Below are 20,746 nucleotides of genomic sequence, written 5' to 3' on the forward strand. Positions count from 1 at the left end.
AAATCCCCAGCGGATGTTCTGCCGACTCTTAGTCCTAAAGGATGCCCAACAGAGAAGGGCAAATGGCCTGGGGCGCACGCGCCATCTCCTCTGCGGGCTCCTGTCGGGCGTTAGCGCATTAAAGGAGCGGACAAGCGCACCGGTCACAAGTCCTAAATTTGTTCGGCCCAGCAGTACAGCAGCCTGAAGGCTAACCAGTCATGCTTCCTAAACTCTTGGAAAGTCTCTGCTCAAAAGAACAGGTCAGAGAAGGAATGAAAGATTTCGGCCTTTCAGGAGGTAGCTCATCACTATTTCCCCAAGTCCCTCTAATCTTCCCTTTACCTGTTACTGTTCTGAAACTAGACTCTCTGATCAGCAGTGTCCTATCTTTGCACTTCCTCACTTCGTGACCTCCCTAGGCAGCTCCCTGCCTGTGAGTGTTAGCAGAGGGACGGAGAGACACATGAGGGACAGAACTTCCGCCTGGCTTTCCTCTCGTCAGTTGCTCGCGTTTATCTAATCACCTCGGACTGCCTCCACAATCCTCTCCGGAGGCCTGTGCCATCTCCGTGTTCCTGGCTTTCAAGTTTCTGAAGTTTGAGTAAACTCTCTGAATCCTGGCTGAGTATTTCTACTCACCTACGTCACTCTCCTCTAAAACAACGTCAAAAACCACGTGCCACGACCTCTCCCGGCGCTAGGCTTCCACGGCCTCACAATGCCCCGTTTCTCTCGGAGGGCACCACCCCATTACAGCAAGGTGGAGGGGAGCCAGCATCTCGGCCACCCCCGCTTCCTACGCGGGGCCGTGTCTCAGCTTCACAGATTCTAAGGCCTCCTTCACGAAGCTTCTGCATCTGTCTGCTCGCGCGTCACGGCACTTCCCAATCAGCCTCGCGGTGTCTCACCGCGGAGCCCCGGGCCCTGGGCTTCCTACCTGCCTGGTGGCTCACGATGTTACACCCCACTCAGGCCTACCGTGGTGCTCACCCGCACAGTCACCTCGGCCAGTCGCTCCCGGGCTCACCAATACTCAGCGGCTCCCTGCGCCTGCAGCAGCCAGCGTGAACCTCTGCTCTGTTCCTAGAACCCCGTCCCAGCACACGTCCCTCACTTGTCACCAGGACTCCTCTACTCCAACACAATCTAGTATGATCACCTAAGTACTTGCCACGTCTTCCACGTCTCTGTTCATGCGGTTCCTCACGGCGACTCGCCTCTCCACAACTATGGCTTTCTGAGTCTGCCGTTACTGAAAACCCAGCTTCTAGCTCCATGAAGTGCCTCCAAACACCAGAGCCGATAGTAGTTTCTTCCTGAACACGAGCTTTTGTTATGCAACCTTCTATCAGTAGGAAACACCTCTCTTCTGTTCTAGAGATTTTCGTACTGGAATTGCTTTTCCAGTATTTATATCTTACTTCTCACTGCCTGAGAACAAGGTTGGTTGTACCCTTCTGGTGCCTCCCATTAAGTGGACAAGGAGCTTCTATTTACCGACTTGGTAATCTGTAAACAATTTAAGCCAAAGTTTTGCACGTACTGTTTCCCGGTCGAGAAGCCTGGTCACTTTTACTTCTCCCCGGGCAGGGTCAATTGTAAATGGACTTCCTTGATTGCCATCTGTAATTGAGTAGCGGATGTGGCTGTTCGAAGGTCCGTCAGGATCGTCAGCCATAACCTAGAAGACATCACGCTCCTACTTAGGAGACAGCTGAGGAAGGGGTCTATGAAGCAAGCTTTTCTGCCATCAATAACTAGCTGTTATAAGGCAATCATTTATAATAGAGTCAGTCATTGACTAGGGTAACAAAAGACATTTCCCCATCTTCCAATTATTTTCGAGTAAGGCCACAACAAACACTGAATCGGTCTTCCTGAAATTTCTTGCAAAGATCCAGAAGAAGAACACGGTAGGGGAGGAAATACACACCGTGATGACAGACTGCTCAAGGACGGCATCTTCGCTGATCACTGCTGTGTAGGTGTCTTGGCTGAACACAGGGGAGTTGTCATTGACATCGGTTACGTTAATGCTCACAGTGGCCACATCACTTAATGAAGGTGTCCCCCCGTCAGTGGCCTCTACAGTCAGGTAATATTCATGAGAGCTTTCATAATCCAGGTTCTCAATGATAAAGATGGCCCCTGCACAGAAAATCAAAATGACTTTCATTACTTTAAAATGCCACCACTTTCTCCTACTGTGACTGAAATCGAAACTTTTAAACAAACCATTTCTAATTTCTACTTCAAACATTTATTATATATATATATATATATATATATATATGTATGTATATATACATATATTTAATGATTGTTTATTCTTGAGAGACACAGCACCAGCAGAGGAGGGGCAGAGAGAGACACAGAATCCGAAGCAGGTGCCAGGCTCTGAGCTGTCAGCATAGAGCCCAAGGTGGTGTTTGAACTCAAAAACTGAGTTCGTGACCTGAGCCGAAGTCAGATGTTTAACTGACTGAGCCACCCAGGCACCCCTATCATTTATATGTGTTTTCTAATTTCTTCATTCAGCAATTAAAAGTTATGAATTTGCCTATTCCTAGATCCTTATTTATTTCTCTGTGATACATAAATTGCTTTCCCAGTACTACCCACATTCCACTATAAAATTATATTTCTTCTTTCTTCTAAACCATAGTTTACTATGGAAGCCACTACAGTACAATAAAAAGGAAACGTAAGAATTCTACTTTTTGGCTTATATTTTCCTCCTCATTGTTTTTCTTTTATAGAAGTGTGTATCTTGTTTTATATCTCCAGAATAACTATTTACATCCTATCATTTAAAAAAAAAATCTCTTTTTTGGGAATACAAGCTGGTGCAACCACTCTGGAAAACACTATGGAGGTTCCTCAAAAAATTAAAAATAGAACTATCCTACGACCCAGCAATAGCACTGCTAGGCATTTATCCACGGGATACAGGTGTGCTGTTTCGAAGGGGCACATGCACCTCCATGTTAATGGCAGCACTATCAACAATAGCCAAAGTATGGAAAGAGCCCAAACGTCCATCGAGGGATGAATGGATAAAGAAAATGTGGTGTGTATGTATATATATATATACACACACACACACACACACACACACAATGGAGTATTACTCGGCAATCAAAAGAATGAAATCTTGCCACATGCAACTACGTGGATGGAACTGGAGGGTATTATGCTAAATGAAATTAGAGAAAGACAAAAATCATATGACTTCACTCATATGAAGACTTTAAGAGACCAAACAGACGAACATAAGGGAAGGGAACCAAAAACAATATAAAAACAGGGAGGGGGACAAAACAGAAGAGACTCATAAATATGGAGAATAAATGGAGGGTTAGTGGAGGGGGTGTGGGAAGGCGGATGGGCTAAATGGGTAAGGGGCACTAAGGAATCTACTCCTGAAATCACTGTTGCACGGTATGCTAACTAATTTGGATGTAAATTTTTAAAAATAAAAAATAAAATAAAAAAAAATCTTTTTGATTTAACGATTCCTTTAACACTTCTCGTTTCCTTACAGTCCATCCTATTAAAAAGCCCTAAAAGTAATAATTCTACAGTATGCATTAAAACTACGTTTTAAAATCCCATCAACACACACCTGCTCCTCATCTGAAATAGTCACACTCAATTAAATACAGTTTGAAAGGAGTGACTTTGTACAACATTCGAACAGCTTAGACCACAGGTTAACAAGACGACAAAAGCGTGTACGGAGCAGGAGTCAATACCTCCTGCAACTCTTGACCTTGTGGATATAGTCATTCATTGCGATTCAGAGTACTTCGGCTATTCTATACACCTAGCATATGAAGACGTCAATTTTAATGAATTATCAGAGGCCTCCTACAGAGACTAGGATCGAAGAGGCGGAAACTGTGGTTTCCCTTAAGAAGCTACTTCACGTGGACTCAATATGGAGAACGAGTAGCCATTACGCAAGACCCTCCACCACCTCCCACTCTTGATCTTTACTCATGTAACGCATCGGACATCTCGACTGAATTCCTGGAGTGTGCTTTCATTTCCCCGCTTAAAGGTCGAAGGCACCTAGAACCTTCATCTTTTTAAAGGATCTACTGCCGATCTACGAGCTGGCACTCTGTACTGCCTTACGTGCTGGGCCATCTCGCCTTTTTTGGCAGAACAAAGGCCTTCTTCTCATTTTCAGGGCAGGTTACCTGTTTTGGAGTCTATGCTGAATTTTCCATGTTCGTTTCCACTTATTATTGAGTAGGTGATTTCCGCATTCGCCTCGATATCCCGACTGGCCGCGTACACCTGGAGAACTTCTGTGCCGAGAAGAATGTCCTCAGACACGGTGGCGCCGTACTCACGGTATTCAAACACAGGGGGGTTGTCATTTATATCCAAGACGGACACCACAACAGTGCCGGTAGCCGTCAGCCTCCTCGGCAAACCCTGGTCTACGGCTTTCAGAGTAAGGGTGTACACGGCCTGCACTTCTCGGTCCAAGGGCTTTTCTAACTGAAGGATTCCGGAGAATTCATTAATGGAGAACTGCCCGTCAGCAGAGTTCATCAGCGAGTAGGAGATCTTCCGATTCAGTCCTGTTGACACATGACATCACGTCAGAGTGTTTTATTTCAAGAAATTTAAATTATTTTTTGAAAACACGTGTAGCATGTTTTAAAAGGAAAATGCGGGGGCCCCTGGGTGGCGCAGTCGGTTAAGCGTCCGACTTCAGCCAGGTCACGAACTCGTGGTCCGTGAGTTCGAGCCCCGCGTCAGGCTCTGGGCTGATGGCTCAGAGCCTGGAGCCTGTTTCCGATTCTGTGTCTCCCTCTCTCTGCCCCTCCCCCGTTCATACTCTGTCTCTCTCTGTCCCAAAAATAAATAAACGTTGAGAAAAAAAAAAAAAATTAAAAAAAATTTTAAAAAATAAAAGGAAAATGCGAACACTCGTTACTGAGATGTTCCTAGGACTCTGATCTTTAAAAAGCAAACATTTTCACTGACAACTTACTAACCTAAAACAAACACAATTCCATAGTTACCTGGCTTTTTAAGACTAAATTCTACAGCATATGGTCCTGCAGTACCCAGCAGGTCTTTTAAAATGAAATCTATGATTTCGCCTCAGTGTCAAAGATTTATTTGAAAAGTGGTATTTTTGTTATTGCTTTAATTCTTCAGTATTAGTATGACTTAAGAAATTGTTTTCTCTATCGGAAGATTATAAATATGTATCCTAGACTATTATATTCTCCATAAAAATTGTGAAAGGTTTATAAAACTACAGCAGTGTAACATTTGCTGTTCTGTCTCCACATTAAAATCTCTACGTCACTAATGGTTTATTCATAAAATAACACTTCACTGATTAATTCAATTGGATATGAAGATCAGTTAATACAGTCTCCGACCGTAATTTTAGGGACACCACAGATGTCTTACAATGGTACGTGCACAGGGCAGAACTTTGAGACTTCAAACGTGAATAAAAAATGAATTCATTATCGTAAAGATTCCATTCCATTTTTAATGCTGAGGAATTAAAAAAATACAACAGTGAGTTAATCAATATGCATAAGGTCAGTAAGTTAAAGAGACCAAATTGGGGATGAGGTTCCTAAGATCTCAGAGCACAGTCTGAAGCCAACAGCATCAGCTGGACGGTACCTGCATCTGCGTCCGTGGCCTGGACCCTCGTCAACAGCGTCCCAGGCTCTGTGTTCTCGAACACGGTGATGGCGTACGGATCGGCTGAGAATTCAGGGGCGTTATCATTCACATCTTCTAATGTGAGCACAATACTGGCTTGACAGAATCTACCCCCTCCATCTGTGGCCTTGACGAGCAGGTTATAAACTGCTTGCTCCTCACGATCAAGGGGGGCTAATGTTTTCAGTTCACCTGAAAACAAACAAAAAAGTGGATTCACTTGAAATTGAAGGTGTGAGCTGCAAACGCACATCTATTTCTTCCCCTTTCCCTCTTACAATGACAAAATTTTGGAGCAGCAATTTTATCAATGCTATAGAGTCAACGGCTGCAGGAGCACACTGAGATCCAGGTTTCCAAACCCTGCTGGGAGCTAGCTTTAAAAAAAAAAAAGCTACCTATTTACCAAATTTAAAATATTTTTAAATTGACTTACAGATTCATATGTTTACAATCAGTTCTGGGGGGTGGAACTCCCAGAAAACTGTTACGTGGACTCCTGATATTAACAAAATACAAACGGTAAGAGAGAAAACAATCTAACAGTCTTAAAGATATAAAGATGAACAGAATACCATTCATCATTTAATGAATATGCTAAATTATTAATTTATGGCCACATATTCAAGAAAACTCTATACAAAACAGATAAAGCACAAAGTATGAGATATACTTAAATTATGGAGTTGTGTGTTTTTTTTTTTTAATGTTTATTCATTTTTGAGACAGAGCATGAGCAGGGGAGGGGCAGAGAGAGAGGGAGACACAGAATCCGAAGCAGGCTCCAGGCTCTGGGCTGTCAGTCAGAGCCCAGCACGGGGCTTGAACTCACGAACTGTGAGATCATGACCTGAGCTAGAGTCGGACGCTCAACCGACTGAGCCACCCAGGCGCCCAATTATGCAGTTTTTTTTAAAGTTACTATTAAAAACTAAATTTTAAATTCTGGGTTCAAGTAGGTGATATTGTTGTCAATTTTTTTTTATCTTATCCCCAGTTTTACACACTAAATTGCTGTGTAGATTTCTAATTCTAAAAGATGCCAATTTTGTAGCATCAGAGTAAATTTTCAAGGAACGGGATATAATTTCAAATTTTACATGTGACCTAAGACCACCTATATCTGATATGACTTTGCTGGAACATGGTTAATTTTGCCCCAAACCCCATCTTACCTGTGTCTGGATTTAGTTTGAACTTTTCTGCCCCTGGACCAAATAATGTGTAAGTAATTTCAGCATTGGAGCGGATATCTGCATCTGTAGCAGACACCTGCATGATCAGCTTCCCGGGAAAGGCATCTTCTGGAATCGTTTCCGAATATAAGCTCTACAAAGATTTTGAACACCACGAACATAAAACATTAAGCGTTAACATGACTGCCAAGGGAATAACAGAAAAAATAATCATTTAACTTTGGTCACAGAAAATGTGGGAAATGACAGAATTTAAACATCCGAGGAGCTTTTGAAACCGATTTTTCTTATAAAACATATTTAAAACAAAAAGGAGTCACGTCACAGGTACTTCCTCTGTATCAATGAAAGAGTCTGATCTGACATTTAACCTACAGAATTCTGAATACTTTGTGCCTTTAAGTTGGTTTCATGTTTAACTTAAATTCTTATGAGTGAACATAGGAGCATTCCATATATATCTGAAAATTGGTGAGTCAATGCCTGTTACATCCTGTCTATTTTCAATACAGGAAGTTATTATTTGCAATCTTTCCTAACACAGAGCCAGGTGACTGCAGTGGAGACAGATGTGATCCTCATGTCATGGAGAAAACAAAGATTCCCCCAGGTCAGCAGGGTGAGTGCAAGCGACACCATGGCCAGGACTCTTCTGTTACCCTGCCCCCGCCCTTCCCATCCGACTGAACTCAAACATAATCAACACTTCTTTCCAGTTCCAACTCATTAGAAATCCATGCTATCAACCAACGCACAAGGCTCACAGGTAAGATTCTGTTGATTTTTTTTTTTTTCTTAAGATGAGCTCAATTCTAGATGAACTACACTTTATGACTCATGAAACAGGATACTTTGCAACACTGATGATTTCAAATGAGCTAATATGTTAATTTTATTATTCTCAAAGATGACAGCGCATCATATCCAAGTAATGTGCGAGTGTTTAAAAGAAAAACACAATAAGACGCACACATTTATTTTCTATACGACACACACAGACTTAACCAACCCCCCAGCCGTACACGATACTGTTGCCAAAAAGTAGAGACATGGATGGGAATGAAGTCCTCCCTCCTCTGAAACTCCCTTCCCTGCTGACTGTGCTCTATTTCCCTGAGAACGGCTCTGTCCCTTGCCACAACTGTTGACACTGCTCATCTCCTCTGTCCCTCTTCCAGACCGTCTTCCCCGCTCTCTTCCCCAGCCTTCCCTTCATCTACCACTCTTCTTTCTTCCTCAGACTCTCCTCTTTCTTCGGTGGACGAATCTATGTGCCTACTGACACGCGCCCTCCCTGCAACCAGGCACCTGTCCGCATCAGGATGCCGAGCCCTCCGTCTCCAAGCCACTCTCGGAGTCCCACAGTTCGCTTCCACAGCTCCAGCATCTGTTCAGCAGCCAAACCCCCATGTGCTGTCCTGCCTCCTAAAAATCCTCGGCTCCTGCCCTCTCAGTAACACTGCCCTGGTAGGGGTCTCCTCCTCCCACCTCTGCTTCCTCCTCCCTTCTCCCTAGGAGAGGAAATACCCACCGGTACTCTTTGTCCCTTTTCGTGATCATCCTCTCGGATGGATTCCATTGTCCATCATCCAAAGAAACGGCCAAGTTTGCATCCCTGCCCATCTTCAATCTCACTGTCTCTAAACGTCTACAAAACCGATTCGACTGGATGTCCCGTGACCCTACACTTAATGAGTCCAATACAGACCACAACATGCTTCCTCTTAAGCCAACCCCACCCCAGGCTTCTATCTGGGTCTTTCTCCCACTCGCTTCTGTAGGAAATGGCAGTCAATCCCGACATCACACGCCTGCCATGTTGTCACACGCAGGCGGTACCATGGGCACCAGCTTGCGCTCTGCACCGTCTCTTGTCCCTTTGTGCCTTGGCCGCCTCCACCCCGTGCTCTCACTCGCGCTCATCCAAGTGTACACGACACTACCGAACGAACATGTCTTCTGTAAGGAACTCTTGGCTCACGTCAGCTCCACCTTCCAAACACAACAGGTTCCGAGGTCCTCTCTTCTCTAGGACGGAGTCCCAACTCCTCTGCCGATCTAATCACCACCTCCCAAAGGCTGACACCCCCGCCCCTCCCCGGGAGCACTCCTGCCCCGGTCCTCCCACCGCAGGCTTGGATGGGAAAGGCTCCTTCTTGGTGTATGTGTTCTCATATTCAACGGGCCCCAGAGCTGTGGAGCACCCTCACAGACCTCGTGTAGAACAGCCAGTGCCCCCAAAATAGGCTCAGCCCCCAATAAGGGGAATGAAATCTTCACAAAGCATTTTGAGAGTTAAACATAACTGCAATCTTGTCTGTAATTTACAGCATCTGTCAATGAGCTGTTGCAACTACTGAGCATTTCCCAAAATAGTTCTGGAGCTGATCCAACTCTTGCCCCGCTCAACACTCACCTCTGCTTAAATGCTCACCGGCTATCATACGAAACGCATCTGAATTACAGCCAGCGCCACAGGAGAGTCCGAATGAAAGGTTCAGAAAGAAATCCAAATTCGTAATACATAAAGAAAGAACCGCCTACCTTTTCACAGACTGGACTGTTGTCATTTGCATCAAGAACTTTCACTTCAACTATGGCTTTTGAGGAGAAGGTCCCATCGGTTGCTGTGATAGTCAGAAGATAATTGTCCCTTTTTTCCCTGTCCAGAGGTTTCTTCACAAACACCTTCCATTCATTCTGTATATTTTCAATAGCAAACTGTCCCAAAGGATCTCCTCCTATTAAATCAATGGAGGAAGAGGACAAATTGGCTGAAATAAATAAAGATCTAAGTGACAGGAGACATAAATACATTTAGTGTTATGGTTTAAAAGAATTAAGGGTTTTTTAAAAAATTACTACATTTAAATTTGGCTTATTAACTTTCCCAGTGACTCCCACCACCACCAAAACATCAAGGCATTAAAATGTGTACTGAAACACAGCATTAAGCTAAAGAAAACATAAAAGCCTACTAAACAATACGTCACCCTATATGGAAAATATAGCTGTTATACATATTTATCATTTGCTAAGTTCAACAGAATGAGTCATAAAAATCAAAAACAGTCCAGGGGTGTGCCTGGGTAGCTCAGTTGGCTAAGACTCCAACTTCGGCTCGGGTCGTGATCTCACGGTTCGGGAGTTCAAGCCTCGTGTTGGGCTCTGTGCTGACAGCTCAGAGCCTGGAGCCTGCTTTCAGATCCTCTCTCTTTCTGCCCCTCCCCCGCTTTCACACTCTCACTCTCAAAAATAAACATTCAAAACAAAAATAGTCTAATGACAACTGTTAGCCTCTTCAATGTAGCTTAACAGATGTTATTTCTACTTATTTTAGGCTTACTTAATTAAAATCATCCCTTTAACTCCCGATCTCCCTAAAATACTATTATTTCAAAATGTATACCTCTAATCCAATTTATGTTTAACTTAAACCATTTTGCTTCAATGTTTTACCTGTTATGTAATATGTAACTTGTCTATTAATTTCTTCAGAATCGGCATCCGTGGTACTCAAGATGGCGATGACACCGCCTGGTGGGTCATCTTCGCTCACGGTCCCTTTGTATATCTCTGCCGTGAATCGTGGGGGGCTGTCGTTGACGTCGGTGACAGTAACATCCACGATGGCCGTGGAGGAGAGCTGGACCTTTTCACCATGATCTGATGCAACCACTTTAATCTGGTAATGGTCTCTCTCTTCATGGTCAAGTTCCTTGAGGGTCGTAATCCAGCCTGTCTCCATGTTAATGGCGAAAGATTCGATGACTTCCACACTTTGTGACTGATCTAGACTGTACATGACTTGGCCATTGGTTCCTGAATCCAGATCAGATGCCCTGGCCTGGATGACTCTACTCCCCCCTGGCAGGTTTTCAACAATAAAAGCCTCATACGGGTTAGACTCTAACACAGGGCTGTTATCATTTGCATCTTTCACTTGGATGCTAACATCTACAGACGCCACCACCTCGTAGTCCTCATGAGCGCACCTGGCAAGTATGGAAAACTGGTACCACTTAGTCGTTTCATGATCAAGACTCTTTTCAAGTTTCAGTCTGCCGCTCTGTCTGTCAATGACAAAGAACTCATCCCTGTTACTTTCAGGAGTGTTCCCTTTGATTAGGCTGTAAAGAACGGTCCCACTATGTTCTGCTCGGATGAGGTCTATCTCTGTTCCAATAGGCATGTCTTCTGAAACCGTATAGGTATAAAACGGTTCCGAAAATTTTGGAAGTTGTATTTCTGGTGGAAGTATTTTAACATAGACAGGAACCACAGATTCCCTTGACGGAGACCCACTATCCACAGCTCTCACAAAGAAAGTGAAGAACTCATTTTCTAAGCCAATTAAGCTTTCTTTTGTAGTAATTATGCCAGATAGTTTGTTAATTTCCAAATTCTCCTTGACACTTTCAGAGTCTGCTTCAATGGCATAGGTGACATCGGCATTGGATCCCTCATCGGCATCACTTGCAAGAACTTTAATGACGGACGTCCCTTTGGGAGCACTGGACCCAATGTCCACTTCATACTTGGTTGCTCGAAACTGGGGTGCATTATCATTGTCATCTGTAAGGATGACATTAATGGTGCAGAAAGCAACTTTTCCACCAGCATCCTTAGCCATTAAACGAACTGAGATTACTTTCTCTGTTGGAGTTTCTCGATCAAGTTTCTCCAAAGTAAATATCTGTCCTCTGTCATTTGTGTAAAATCTGTCTTTGGCAAAGTCATTTACAATATGGTAAGTGATGTGACCGTAAATACCAGAATCCCCATCAGTTGCTTTGACCTCGATCACCAGCGTGTGTAAGGGAGCATTTTCAGCTAACTCCACTTCATATTCGCTCTGAAGAAAAACAGGACTGTGCAGATTGCCTCCGATTACAGTTACGTGAACCTGAGCAGAACTCCTAAAAACTCCATCAGAAACAGAAACGTTAAGACTATAAAACGGCTTCAAGGTGTGCCGGCGCACGTTTGAGAGTGTGACGATTCCCGTTTCACCGTCAATGACAAAATTCTTATGATCGTTGCCAGAGAGAATGGAATAGTCCAACCTGTCTATGTCTGAGCTGTCTGCATCATATGCTTTCACACAGGTCACGAAATGCCCATGCATGGCGTGTTCGCCGATTTTGGCTTCATAAATCTGTTGGTCAAACAGTGGCGGATTGTCATTGAGGTCCGTGACATCCACTGTCACAACCACATCACTGCTCAGGGGGGGCATGCCACCGTCCAGAGCCCTTACAAAAATCTTGTGCTGCTGGACCTGCTCGTAATCCAAAGTTCGGACTAGCGAAATGAGGCCGGTGCTGCTGTCTATGTGAAAATGATCATGACTCTTGCTATGGTTCCCAAACATATGGTATGAAATTCCCCTATTTGGTTCTGAATCAGAATCTGTCGCTCTAACTTGAACGACAGACGTGCCGATGACAGCTGCCTCGGACAGGGTTGCGGCATAAGACTGCTGACCAAACACAGGAGGGTTATCATTGATGTCTTCCACTATAATGTCAACAAATACTTCAGCATGAGCACCGGTCAAGGAGTCGGTTGCTCGTATGCTCAGTTTATAAGCCGGGTGGGACTCGAAGTCCAGAGGGGCTATGACATTTATAACTCCAGTGTTGAAGTTAACAGTAAACTGGCTGAAAGGATCTCCATCCGTGATGCTGTAGAACACTTTCAACCCTTCTGGACTGTTGGCTTGTACGTGGACAACCGGACTGTGCATCTGGATATTCTCTGGAACCTCTGCGCTGTAGAAAGGTTTTTCAAACACAGGCATGGCTTTATTCATAACAGTGATCGGAACTATCACTTCAGCCGAAAACGCTGGGTCTCCTCCGTCTTTTGCAACCACTGTGACAAGATATTCTTTATTTAAGGTGTCAGGTTCAAACTGCTTTTTCAGTGAAATTTCACCTGAGGATCCGATCTGAAAATGCTCGTGATGCTCTTTAAGGTAGTAATGCACTTCTCCATTTCTGCCACTGTCTCTATCAACGGCGGTAACGTAGCGAATAACGTGGCCCACCACGGTATCCACCTTAACAACAGCATAGTAAGGAAGGTTGACAAACACTGGTGCATTGTCATTTTGGTCTTCTATGTTGACCTTGACAATGACATGGGCCACTGCTGAAGGCTTGTGTTCTTGGGTCACTTCTACCACCACATCAAATGCCTCCTGCTGTTCACGATCAAATGGTATGCCAGTGGTTGACAGAACTCCTGAAGTCTGGCTTATTTTAAATCTGCGATCTGGGTTGAGGATATGGTAAAACAAAGGCTCGTTGATTGGGTTCCCAATGGCAGTAATGACAGCTAATGTTCTGGCTTCAGTGGAATTCTCTTTCACTACTGCAGAGTAGAAATCTTGGGTAAACTTCAGTTGACTTTCTTTGCTTTCTTTCACATTAATTTTTACAGAGGTAAAGCTTACAAATCTGCCATCAGAAGCTCTAATGGTTAACTCATAGCGGCTTCTTAGCTGAGTTGTGTTTTGTACAGTTATAGTACCAGTCTTGTAGTCCATAAAAAACTTCTCCCCAATGTTGCCCTCGGTGATAGAGTACATCAACTGTGAGAATGCACTCGAATCAGCATCCGTAGCATTTACCGTGATGACTTTTACTCCTCTGTATGTTGGCAATAAAAGAGACGCTTCATATAATGATTTGGAGAACACAGGAGGGCAATCGTTAATGTCTATTACACGTATAGTCACATTAGCTGCATACTCAGCAAATAAACGTGGTGTCCCCATGTCATGCACTTGTACGGTAAAGTGAAAAGTACTTGTTTCTTCATAGTCCAAACTCAGTACCGTATGAATAGCACCAGTGCTAGAGTCAATAGCAAAATATTTGTGTATAGATGGTTCAACAATGTGATACACAAGCAGAGCATTTGATTCTTTATCAGCATCAGTTGCTCGAATCACTAATGGGACATTTTCGTCCGTTAGGACCACGCTGTTAGTTGAAGCTGATTCGCTAATGAGTCCCGTATATTCTGCCCGCATGAAGACTGGCAAGTTGTCATTTTCATCCTGTAGATGCACTAAAACACTTGTGTTAGTAGACAAACCAGCCATGTTAGTTCCTTGTATTATCAATGTGTAAATGGGCAACGTTTCAAAATCCAGGGCTTTCTGAGTGACGATACTTCCAGAATGTGGATTAATATCAAAAGCATCAGCTACATTTCCATCTTTTATTTCATATACCACTGACGACTGACTCTGCGCTGTAACCATTCCGACAAAACTCCCAATGCCGACAGTTTCGCTGATTTCAACAGAATATTCTTTGGATGTAAACTTAGGAGAGGCATTGTCAGCAATTGTCACAAAGACATGCACAGAAGTTATTTCACTCATTGGTGGATTCCCTTTATCGGTAGCTTTCACCATTAAGTCATATTCCACTTGGCTATTTCGATCTAATTCTTTGGCAGTTTTTATTAAGCCCAAGATGGGATCAATGGTAAAAGAATTTCCAATGTTTCCTAGGAGGAGAGGGGGTAAAAACATGTTACAGAAAAATGCAAGAACCAATACAAGTAATAGCTGGAGATACACAAACTTTTTTTTTTTAATCTTTAAAAGTGATTATTCTGTAATTATACAGAAATTCAGGGGTTATCAACATTTGAATAGAACTCACTTCATTTTTATCCACCTAAAATGAGGCAGACTTTTCAGAGTTTTGTAAGTTATGAAAGGCAAGAAACACAAGAAATATTACTCTAGGTAAAGCCAGAACTCACTTGCTATCACCTGAACCAGGAATATGTTGTAGAAGGTTATCCTTTTGTAAGGCAGTTAATAATTTTCCAACGGTCCCTCAAAAGTCCTTTGAACATACTTCTACTTTCAGCATTTATCACTTGCAAGTTTTCAAGACTCTTACTCATTATGAAAAGGAAGACTTCAACTCACCAAGAAAATTTAACAAGGTTCAAGAGAGCTGTCCCTTATTTTAAATATTCAGGGAATTGTTGAATGAGCTTGTGCATTACCTGCCCTACTGTGTCGCTTTCGAAGATTTCTGTAATATTCCCTTCTTAATCTTTTTCAGGTCAATCTACCCTCTACGTCAGTGGTTCTCAATGGGGGGCGATCTTGTCTAGATGGACATGTAACAATGTCTAGACACATTTTTAGTTACCACCACCTAGAGGGGGAGGGCGCTACTAACTTTCATTGGATAGAGATCCAGTATGCTGTTAAACATCCTACAAGGCACAGGGCAGCCCCACAACAAAGGACTTTTTGCTCCCAAGTGTCAACAGTGCTGACAGATAAACTCTAAAATAGACGGTTTTACTTGTTCGCTTTGGGCCTTTTCCAGCTATACTGTAGGTGCCTTTTGCTGCAAATGCAACTCCACAATAGTCCAGGTTTTGTATCATCAACTGAAATCTTTCTGAAGACACCGGCAGCTTACTGAAGTCTAGCAGTTTACAATCTCTTTGGATAGATCACAGCAGTGTGAGGGTCCTCAGACTGGATTCACCTACACGCACTCCGTCTCTGTTCTGTTTCACATCCATGAGTCCCGAATCCATTATCCCCCTCACGGAACTGAGTTTATTTTCCCCAAATGAACTATCCCACTTCCCCAAAACAAACCTGACTTGCCACTTAACTGTTTTTTTTCAAGTTCTGTTTTCGTCTAGGTTTGCAACCGCGTGTGGCCCTTCATAGGCCAGAATCACTTAGTGTGATTTAGAAACGGGGGATTAACCAAGCACTCCTTTCTCCACGATTACTAGTAAACATTTCCCCGACAGCCTTCATTTCCTTCCTTTAATACTTTTTCCCAAAATCCATAATATAATTTTTTCTGAGGCCAGACCGGGTCTGGTTTTCATTAAGCCTGCCCAGTTCCACGTCTCGGCCCCACGGCCATGAGGAATAGTCTACAACAGGGCAGAGGCCGGGCTCTCTTCTCTACAAGCCCCAAGTTCCAAGCTGAACCCTTGCCCATGAATGGGTGAGCCGTGAGGCCTTTGCCACGCCTCACAGACCCTAACTTCTGCCTGTCCACATGTATGAGTCAACAATCCCAGATTCTCTCACTGTGCTTTAGTCAGTCACCCGAACTCCAGGGACCTTTCTCACCCTACCTGGGCGCCACCCAGGCCTTCCAATACTGACTGTTTGCCTGGACTAATATGGAGACTGAGAAAACCTTTGTACAGTGGTCTGCATCCTCACCCCTTGGGCTTTCCCTAAGTCTGTACTAATGAAGCAGCCGACCTACCATATTTTATATTCAATCCTCTCTGTGGCATTTCTCTTATTTGGTGTAGTGAAGTCTTAAAGCTTCAAACATGCAAGGCCCAACATGGAGGAATGAATAGATTTTCTCTGCAGTGAAACAAGCTGGTGGTATTAGAACACTCTACTTTCCACACAATGTGCTCCCTGCCCTCCCAGCCTTGCTGTCTCTTCACGCCTCATCCCTGCGAGAACATTCTCATCTCAGGATGACTGTATTTGGTGGGTTCTTTCTAGAACAGTCTTCCCCAGCTATTATCATTGCTTCTCCATCCATCCATCCATCCATCCATCCATCCATCCATCCATCCATCCATCCATCCAGGTTTTACCCAAATGCCCTTCTGCTTAGATAATGTGGTGAAGCCTTCCTTTACCTCCCTTATCAGAATAGCTGTTTTATTCTCTTATCCTGTTTTTTTTCTTTATAACACATATTGCAACCTTCTTATCTGTTCTTCCACTAGAATGTAAGCCCAATTTAAGCATGGCTTGTTTTATATATTCTTTTATCACCTGTGCCTAAAAAGAATGCCTGACACACAGAGACATATCCTATGTCCTATGTAAATATTTGATGAATGACACAACTTCTATGCATGGATGGAAAGATAAATTAAATACCAAACGGGTGGACCAGAAGCCTGAAAAATATTAATACATTCATCAAAGCACTATATTTATATTTTTACTTGGCTCTATTTTTCTGCAGTTTACCTCTATCACTACCAACAACCACGTGTTGGATTAAGCACTACATTCTGAAGTACATTTTGACAAAAGCAACACATACTAAATGGAAATTTCTGATAAAAATTTTTATCAGTATATGGGGGCACCTGGGTGGCTCAGTTGGTAGAGCGTCCAGCTTTGGCTCAGGTCATGATCTCACGGTTAGGGAGTTCGAGCCCCACGTCAGGCTCTGTGCTGACAGCTCAGAGCCTGGAGCCTGCTTCGGATTCTGTGTCTCCCTCTCTCTCTGTTCCTCCCCTACTCACGCTTTCTCAAAAATAAATAAACATTAAAAAATTTTTTTTAATCAGTATATAAAATTCAGAAACATTACTACCAGAAGTATCTTAATAAGAAGGTTAAACAGGAACCCAGCTAGCCAGTTAACAGGGCGTTTCCGACATACATATACAGTATGGAAGGAATCATCAGATTTGCAGGTGGGAAAGCAACATACTTATGTGGAAAAACACTGCAGGGCAGCTGAGTGGCTTAAACATGCCCGTCTGATCCACTAATGGGTACAATTCATCAAAGGCAGAAATACACGCATGTTATTTGTCAAGAAATTAATAGGGCAGTGGTGGAACTCTTTACTAGGTTGGGGGCTTAAGTCATTCACTTTAGCTGGAGAGATTGGTGATTTCCGTGTAGTCCTAGATTGTCGTGTTTGAAGTAGGCAATTATCTGGACAAACATGTGAATTTGGGCACATTAGCTATGACTGTATTACACACATACACTCCAAAAGAAATGTCAGAGAGCTATGCACAGAAATCTTTCTTCCTATGGTGGACATGCTGTGGACCCTCAGGAAAGTGCTGACTGCCCAACAGGATGGCAGCCTCAAGTGTGAAACGTACAGTTGCAATTGCACTTCTATTTAACCTAAGTTTGAGGAAGAAAATCAATTCTAGTCAATAAGGATACTTGCAGAGTATCTTCTATTTCCAGGCATTATGACAGTTTGGAAGTTACAATAATCTACTTTAAAAAAAGAAACAAACACACACACACACACCACACGGTCCAGAATAGGGCGCTGATGTCTCTGAACACGTTAAGTCAGTTGTTACTGAAAATATCCTTTAATTAATTCCTTTTTCCCTGAAGACTCCTAATGAGACCAAACTTTTTGCTCAATGAATTGCTGCTAATTAAACATGCAGTGTTACAGTCTGAATTTGTAGCTAGTTTTCTGAACTTTATTAAATGTAACCTGACAAATGAGAAGGTGAATATGAGTAACTTAAATGAAAGGTGTTATGACCACTTTACATTTCCACCTATTCCAACAGATTCACACACACACTCTTCTGCATTTTAACAGTAGCTGCTGCCTACAATTTTTGAGCACACTTTTTATATTACCAAATCTATAAAAATTATCTTCTAAGAAGTTCAAATGCTACACTGAAATAGGCCCTTGGTATTATCTACTGTTTGAGTGGAGATACAGTTCATTCTTGGAATACCAAATTACTAATCCCATCAGTCATCGCAAGCATTTAAAGAATGCACATGCCTTTAGTGAGGCACCAAGAATCGTACTTTAACCACCCAGTTGTTGAAAATTATGTGAAAGCTAAGGGGAAAGTTGAACATTTTCTCCTACACAAACCCAGGCGGTTTGTCTGTGAGAAAATTATTTTACTGAAGTGCGCAGGCATGCACAAAGGGAATGCACTGTTTTTTTAACAACAAAATTTCTGACCCCGTGGAAAATCCTTCATCTTTGTTCAAGGCACTCACTACATTTTTAACCTTGAACTACGAGCAGCACATAAGATCTTATTTGTAAGTGATGGACTATATTTGGTTATTTTCAGGGAAACAAATGAAGCTTTGAAAATACTAAGAAGTAAAAATAGTTTAACCACATAAAACACATTTTTTTAAAAATTATTCTCCATGTACCCAGCTTTTGATTATATGACCTATAGTTAATTCATACCTCTACACCAATACCAATGTCTAGGAAATGCACAATTTCTAAATATGCAGAGGAACAGACTTATAAAAGAGCGAGAAGAATGAGAGAGACTATATTCTTTGCACTAACAATGACCTTGAGAAACATGGAAAAAATGGAAGCTGCCTTCTTGATACTTAATCACTTACTCATAGTATTTGGCATAAGGAGGGAAAGTTCCAAAGGAAGATGAATTCTGACAGTACAAAACATATGCCCTAAAGCAGATCCCTGTGTCAATCAGGGGCTTTCCTTTGCCATGAACATACATTTGTGGAGCAGTGATAGCCTCTACCTATCAAGTTCCTAGCGTGGCACCCACGGAATGAATAAATGAAAGACGGAATAGCATCATAAAAGAGAACAGAGAACAAAATATTTCACTTTGGTACAACTATTTCTGGGTGATCCTCCTTGTGTCCACCAGCAAGACCCTGGATCTCTTGCCCTGCCACACCTAGAAGAAAGGTCCACACCGACAGTTCAGTTGGCCTTCCTTGCCCAATTCCAGCAGGCTCCTTGGGCTTTTCAACGTTTCCAGTCCAAATCGCCACCCTGGGCCCTATTGCAACAATCCAATTCCATGAAGGAAACTCAACTGTAAAAGGTGGATGACAGGGGCAGAAAAATTAACCCTGGAAGGGGTAAGCAGAGGCAGGACACCAGCACTCTTGTCGTGGAATTTCCTGCTCTGCCCAAGAGAAAATACTCCCTGGCTAGAAGTTAAATTACTAAGGCCAGTGGTTTCCTAACAATGTTTCATAGTTAATAAGTCTTATGGAGGAAAATGTCGTATGGTTACAACATTGTGGAAATAAGGAACTGGACCGGTTTTCTTCACTGCAAGACTTCTCAGAGCCTTGAATCATGCTAAGAATGTGAATCTCTTCACTGGAATGTAGGAGTCTCACGAGTCTCACCTTGCTTTCTAAAGAGGCTTCTTTCTCCTAATATGTAAAATGGTAGCTGAAGATCAATTTAAGCCATTTTTACAGTGACACACAGAAATGTTTCTACCTGTGGAATTTTAGAAAAGAAATGTACTTTTTAAAGTTAACATACTGAGGGCTCCCAAATTACCTGATTCGATCGAGTACAGCACTTCAGCGTTCTTCCCTTTGTCCTTGTCCAGAGCTGTAACCTGCAACACTACTGAGCCAATAGCTGCAGATTCATAAACCCTCCCTTCATAGGAGGAACTTGTGAACCAGGGGGCATGGTCATTGGTGTCACTGACATTGACAATAATCCGTGCAAAGTTGCGCTTCACAGGAACATCTTGATCCCGTACCTGAAAGATTCAATACATTATCATTCCTGTGTGTGTGTGTGTGTGTGTGTGTCGGGGGGGGGGGGGGGGGGGTTTCCCCTATATGGGATTAAAAATCACTCTTAAACACAGGGGACCTTTCAGAAACCAAATACTGGCCAAAGGATGAGCAGTAAGCCGTACCATGACGGTAAGAACATGTTGGTGGATGGCTTCATGATCAAGTGTTTCAGAAGTATAGAGAGAGCCTGTCGCAGGATCAAGACGAAATTTCTTGAGACTCAATGGATCAATGCTGCTCTGCAGTGTATAGATGAGCTTGTTTTTTTCATCCTTATCCACAGCACTGATTTGTAGAATTTCTGTTTCTGGCACTGTGTCTTCAGGAATAACAACTTCATATTTTGATGTAGAAAATTGAGGACGATGGTCATTTGTATCTATTACTTTGATGAATACCTATAATGACCAAAAAGACCCATTAAAATATCCCTAATTATAATATTTATAGAATCAAGGGGAAAAATTAGGTGCACAATGGGGAAAAAACGGATTTAGCAACATGAAATACAAAATTGGGA

General features: G+C 42.8%; 1 protein-coding gene across 12 annotated transcripts in view; it reads right to left on the reverse strand.

The window, feature by feature from the left end:
- FAT1 (FAT atypical cadherin 1) overlaps positions 1-20,746 on the reverse strand; it is a 135,750-nt gene that overhangs the window by 18,503 nt on the left and 96,501 nt on the right. For all 12 annotated transcript variants that reach the window (XR_006706393.1, XM_045454153.1, XM_045454136.1 and 9 more), the window contains 9 exons: positions 20,349-20,624; positions 19,976-20,186; positions 10,347-14,414; positions 9,432-9,628; positions 6,867-7,020; positions 5,650-5,883; positions 4,188-4,577; positions 1,916-2,130; positions 1,526-1,663 (listed from right to left, as the gene is read on the reverse strand). Coding sequence is in view for 11 of the 12 variants with exons in the window: in XM_045454153.1 (XP_045310109.1) it covers positions 1,526-1,663; positions 1,916-2,130; positions 4,188-4,577; positions 5,650-5,883; positions 6,867-7,020; positions 9,432-9,628; positions 10,347-14,414; positions 19,976-20,186; positions 20,349-20,624 (5,883 nt within the window). In the remaining variant the exon portion in view is untranslated. The remainder of the gene's footprint in view (positions 1-1,525; positions 1,664-1,915; positions 2,131-4,187; positions 4,578-5,649; positions 5,884-6,866; positions 7,021-9,431; positions 9,629-10,346; positions 14,415-19,975; positions 20,187-20,348; positions 20,625-20,746) is intronic.

This window comes from Leopardus geoffroyi, chromosome B1 (genome assembly GCF_018350155.1).
Source record: "Leopardus geoffroyi isolate Oge1 chromosome B1, O.geoffroyi_Oge1_pat1.0, whole genome shotgun sequence".
In the NCBI taxonomy this organism is placed as follows: domain Eukaryota; kingdom Metazoa; phylum Chordata; class Mammalia; order Carnivora; family Felidae; genus Leopardus; species Leopardus geoffroyi.